We start from the raw sequence: 6,000 nt of genomic DNA, 5'->3' as shown, positions 1-6,000 counted from the left end.
TCTAACAATTTTCACAAAAGCTTTGATTTTTACTTTTTATTCCGCTGCCTGTATAAATATAAAACAAACAGCCAGTAACAGACTCTGGGCCCAGCTTGGCTTTTCCTAGTTGATTTACTGGTTCCCAGTTAAATGATGGCCCTCTTAAAACCATCTAGCCTTTTGCTCTTTGCTTACTTCTCTTCAAATAAGTTGCTCCTTGTGCCTACAACTAGTGCTTATCTAGTGCCTAGTAATTTTTCCTAATCTCCTGATTAGTCTGAGATTTGGAGAGCTTCAACAAATCATCTCTTATTTAGCCTTTTGTGCAAATAATTAGCCTATTAACCTCCTTTCTTTTCATAAATTTATTCCACTGAATCATGTCTTCTCTGCTCTCCATTGCTCAAGATTTAACATTGTAACCCTTTGGGGACCATAAGCTCTGAAGTTGAATATTGAAATTTGCCGTGTTTTCAAAAATAAAATTACAAGTTATTTTTAAACAATAGCTTTTTTTTTTGCCAATTTTTAGATTCTAATGCCTCAAAAACATGGAAGAAAAAAGTATAATTAATAAATTATTTGTGTTCAATAATTTATAAAATCAACTTGAAAGTTAAGGTACATATGTCCCATAACCATCCTTAAAGGCTTAAACCTTCTAAGTTAAATAATAATATAATTCTGAACGTTCCCTTACTAGTCTAGTAGTCCTGCTTTGAACCCTTTCTAATAAATATGTTTCTTAAAATAAGGAGACCAAAACTAACCAGCATTCTCCCAATGAAGTCTTACCAAACTTCTGTCATAAAGGCAGAAGAGCCTCCTTAGAATTGTTCAAAATAGATCTATTAACTTATAATCATGTACTTACTAAACCTCTTTTTAAAATGAAACTTCTTTCTTATGATCCTAAATAAAGCCTGTTGCTGGTCGTCACATTTGTATTTGTATTTGTATAAGATGTATATTTTCTGATAGCTCTCTGCTTCTCCTAATTTACGAAAATGTATATTTGTATTATATTTATTTATTTTTTCTTTGTTTAGGTAAAGGCTCCTGATGATATTGCTTTTGTCACTCACATGATATATTTTCCACTTTTGGTAGCTGAATTCATACTTTCTTGTATAGCTGATATTCGATACAGACATCCACCTCCCCCGGTGAAGGGTAAAAGGGTTAGTTAACTTTTCTCACTGTTTAAGAACATTTTGGAATTTTCTATGTTGTTTGAAGCTACTTATTCATTTTTTTAAACTTCTTACTTACTTTACAGTCTGATTGCGATCATTTTATTTGTTGTGCTTATTAGTCATAAAATATTAATTAACTGTAATTATATGTACTAGTGTTCACTCAGTGGTCGAAATTCGACCATATTCATAAATTAATATTTGAGAAACCTTGTATGAATTTAACTATTCCCAACATTTTTATTTCTACTTTTACTCATGTTTACTGCATATCTGGAAACATACAATTTTTATACGTACACACAATAACAAAAGGTAATAATTTATTCCAATTTTGCTTTTTGTCTGTTAATCTCAAAATACATGGATGAAAAGGGATATTTCGGTAATGGGGACGTTTCCGAAATTTTTAAAGTGTTTTTTCTGAAAGAGCAAGCTTAGAAACATGAGTTTTAACCATTTTTTAAATAATTTATTAAAAATGTAATATTTTTTAACAATTATGTTAATTGGTGCGCAGACTGAAATTCAGTTTTTACGCTTCTGAACATGACATCAAAAGCAATGAAATGTTATTCACTGATGCCATTAGCGCATAGTGCAAATTATCATAGCATGGAAAGGTGGTTGACAGCAAAGCGTAAACATTTAGCACGGCAATGGAGTAGTGCGCCAAAGTACATCACTTGTAACGTTATAAAGATAACGCTTTAATTCCAAAATTGAACTTATGAAATATTAATAAAAAATAACTGTTGAGAAAACAAAAGTTTTTTCTGGCTCCACGTTATTTCGTTTGCGTATTCTATTAATTTCAGTGACTAAAAGTAGTACTTTTGACTGAAAAAAACAGCCTCATTGAGAAATTGGTGTGGTCGTCAAATTCTTGGCTTGATTAATTTTATTTTGGAATACCATGTTGCTTTGTTCTAACCCTATGCAAATAGATGCTTCCTTACTCTTTGTTTACATATGCAAAGGAAAAACATTTTTTGCGCTGGCATTGGAAACAAAAAATTTGACGCCAATGGATAAAAATTGTCAATAATACAATTTTTGAAATATTCCCGTATGAAATGAAGCATCAAAACTCAGTTTATACGAAAGACTTCTGTGGGAACAATATTACTCATAAAACATCTACTATTACTGAGTAAGTAGCTTCTTTGTCATTAGAAATATAAATTTCTAAGTATCAAATGAACGAACTCTACTCGTGGCAACATATAACTGTCCATTCGAAAACACTGCACGTCACAATAATAGTACAATTTAAAAAAAAATTCGTCTTTGAGATTTGTTTATGGCTGAGGGCGCTGCATAACTGATGTCACACTTTTCAACATTTTCGACCCTCTCCCCTCTTTGTCAAAGTTTCACAGTTCACCTTACCTCTCTTCCTTTTGTTACATGTCACGCTGTTTTTCATAAACGTTCCTATTAAAAAAAGGCTTGTTGTCACGTTCACCCTTGTATGCCCTTCTTGCCATGTGCTCCTCTCCTTTGTCACAAACTTTTACTATTTCGTGAACCCCACCTTAAAGTGGGACTTCATTCGTGGACAGCCCCCGTTTTGTGGTAACCGTATGGAAATATATATTTCCCTACTCTTTGTTTACGTATGCAAAGAAAAAACCATTTCTCGCGTTGCACTTGGTGCCAAAAATTTGACGCCGATAAATGAAGAGCGCCAATTTCCCAATTATCAAAATCTTTCGGAATGAAATGATGCTGCAAAATTCAGATTATACCTAAAATTTCTTCATGAACAATATTTCTTCTAAAAAGTTTAATATTATTGAGTTAGTTGCCTTGACCTCTTCCATCAGATGTATAAAATTTCAAACAGACAAATGAACAAATGGTACTTGCTACATTAAAAATTGTCCATTCAAAAACACTGGACATCGTAATAATAGTGCAATTTTATAAAAAAAATCTTTTTGTGATATGTTTACGGTTTAGGAAATAACTGACTAATGCTCTTTTCAAAAATTTTGATGCCTCTCACCTTTGTCACAAAGTTTCACACTTCACCATGCTCCCTGTTCCCTTTGTCACATGTCATACTGTTTTTAATAAATTTTTTTACCAAAAAAAAAGGCTTGATGTCACATTTTCTACATTGTATGTCCCTCTTGTCATTTATTTCCTCCCCCTTGTCACAAACGGTTAATTTAATTAATCCCACTTTAAAGAGGTACTTTATTCGTAGTCAGCTCCTTACAAATAGACATTTCTTTACTCTTTTTTTCTACGAATGAAAAAGAAAAATATTTCTCGTGCTGGCATTTGGTGCCAAAAATTTTATACCAATGAATAAAGTTCGCCAATTTCACAATTATGGCAGTCTTCCTGAATGAAATGATACTGTAAAACTCCTTTAATACGTAAAACTTCTGTATAAACAATATTCTTTGCTAAAGTAGGCATCACCGTTGCCGTACGAAATATAAAATTTTCAACAGTCAAATGAACGAATTCTACTTGCGGCAACATAATTGTCCATGCGAAAAGCACTGGACGTCGTAATAATACGCCAATTTTATCAAAAGTTTCACCTTGAGATCTGTTTGTGGTGATAGCAAATGCAGGTATTATTGGGAGCTGGAACTGAAAGTCGTCCCTCATTCTGTAAAATAATTTATTTAAATATTAAAATCACGAAAACATAATCAAAATGAAAATATTTTTAATGCCCATAATTACACAAAGAGCCGCAATAATTAAAAAAAATGCAAGTATTTCATTTCTTTATGCTCAAGCGAGGAATGGCAACACCCCAATATTGTCCAGCAATTTCTTCACGTTAACAGTGTCGCGTGAAAAAGCAAATAAAAATGAATTTTCACTAACTTTTAATTGCTTTTAGTTTATTTTCTAGTCATTTTAGCGAATTTCCGTTTTTGAGCTGTAAACGGGGGGGGGGGGGGAGGGGGGGGTAAACGTTTTTTGAAGTATTTTTCACGATCTTTCCAACCATACCAAACTTGAAGCGCTAAAATGCATTTTTTGTATAGAAAAAGTGGTTTAAAAAATGAATTAAAAGTTAATGTTTCAAGCTTCCAACAATGAATTTCAACAATGGAAAAGAGATAAAATTAAAAATTTTGAGTTTCGCTAACTAAAAAACGCTTATAACTTTTTTTCTAGTGAATTTAGGTTATTGGACCTTGGGTGCCCTGACAATTTTTTCGTTAGGAGTATTTTTTAGAGACCTTTCCAACCATATCAAATTCGAAAAAATTGGACCATCCGTTCACGTAATAATATCTCCGTTCGATTAGCGTTCGATTTCAAGATTTTTTTATTGATGACACTAAAACTCTACAATAGCTATTGAATAAAAAAAGAATGAAGGAAATCGGTTCACAAACAGATCAGGAATCGGTACCGAATGAAAACAGCTTGCCTATTAATATATAAAGCTAGCCTGTAACAAAGGAGAGTCAGAGGGGACATGATTCAGTTGTTTAAATTTATCAAAATGATAGATGTTAACAGGTTAAATTTTTGCACAGAAAGCAGGACAAGGGGTCATTGTTTTAAGCTATTCAAATCTCAGGCTAACCTAGAAATTAGGAAAAATTACTATTTTAGTAGGGTTGTGGACACTTGGAATAGCTTATCGGAAGAGGCAGTAATGAGCAAGGGGGTGGATAGCTTTAAGAGGGCCATTGATCCTTATTGGGGACTTATAAAGTGACTAGGACCAGCCTAGCTGGGCTCAGAGCCTGTTGCACTGTATTCACATTTGTATTTGTAACTAGTTTGATCTTGGGCTCTAATGATCAAAGTGTATCCCGCTAAAGCAAAAGCGCGGCAAAAGCATATCCGCTTTTGCCCTTAGCTTCTTAGGGAATTATAAGAAGAATTCTTAGTAATGATCAACTCTAAAAGTTGAAGTGTCATAGATAGAACATGAAACACCTTTGTAGCTTATAAATATTCTGTAAAACAAAATATTTTCCTGAGTTCCTTTCTTGTTTCATATTTTTTGACAATTTATGGTCACATGGATCTAGCCCAATGGCCAACTGCATTAGATTAGCAACAAACAACAATAAAAATAACAAACTGTGACCAATTAATGTTCTGGTGAGGGATAAAATGCATGAAACTCCATTTATTAATATTTTATTAACTAAATTTCATATATATATATATATATATATTTTTTTTTTTGAATATTTTTTAGATGATTTTTTCATTATTTTTCTTAAGTGAGCCTATTATCTGTTTACCGAGAGATGGCACTTGGTTTCACCTTCGTTGCGGCTGCAGGGTATGCGATGATTCTATTTTGCTGTTTTCAGAAGAAGGCTGATGATCATTTCATTTTGCCATAAAAGCAGTAGTTTTTAAAATTTAAGATAAGGAAAGTAACTGATAACAAGCGAAGCAAGATATCTAAAGGACTCTAGACTGTTTCACAGATTTAAATATGCGCCAAAGATAAGATTGTCAAATTTACAAGGCATGGGAATGCATTCACTGATCACCCCCATGCTAAACTGTGTGTTCAAGAAGGCGGTGCAAAGTGCCATTTCGTTGTGAACGCATAATACTAAAGTGTTTTGATAAATCAGATATTGTTCAATAGCTGCATGAAAAGGACAAGTTTTACTAGTTCTTTTTGAGTGCATTTTGTTTTTCTAGGGAGCTTAAATTGCTGCAGTAGAAATTGTACTGTCTTTTTATTTATTACTAGTGGCACCCGCACGGCTTTACCCGTAGTAGAAAATTAAAAAGTCATTGGTTCGCCTGTATATTTACAAATAATGGAGGATGAATTTCTCGCCAATTGGCTATGTTAAATTGC

At 33.0% G+C, this 6,000-nt stretch overlaps 1 protein-coding gene across 1 annotated transcript in view; it reads left to right on the top strand.

The window, feature by feature from the left end:
• The first annotated feature begins 1,037 nt into the window (after positions 1 to 1,037).
• Positions 1,038 to 6,000, top strand: part of LOC129221365 (multidrug resistance-associated protein 1-like) — a 44,667-nt gene continuing 39,704 nt past the window's right edge. The window contains exon 1 of the mRNA XM_054855836.1: positions 1,038 to 1,163. Within this exon, the coding sequence (XP_054711811.1) occupies positions 1,068 to 1,163 (96 nt within the window). The 5' untranslated portion in view covers positions 1,038 to 1,067. The remainder of the gene's footprint in view (positions 1,164 to 6,000) is intronic.

This window comes from Uloborus diversus, chromosome 4, assembly GCF_026930045.1.
Source record: "Uloborus diversus isolate 005 chromosome 4, Udiv.v.3.1, whole genome shotgun sequence".
Taxonomy (NCBI): Eukaryota; Metazoa; Arthropoda; class Arachnida; order Araneae; family Uloboridae; genus Uloborus; species Uloborus diversus.
Note: the sequence above shows the minus strand (reverse complement) of the source record. Positions and strands in the feature narration are given on the sequence as shown.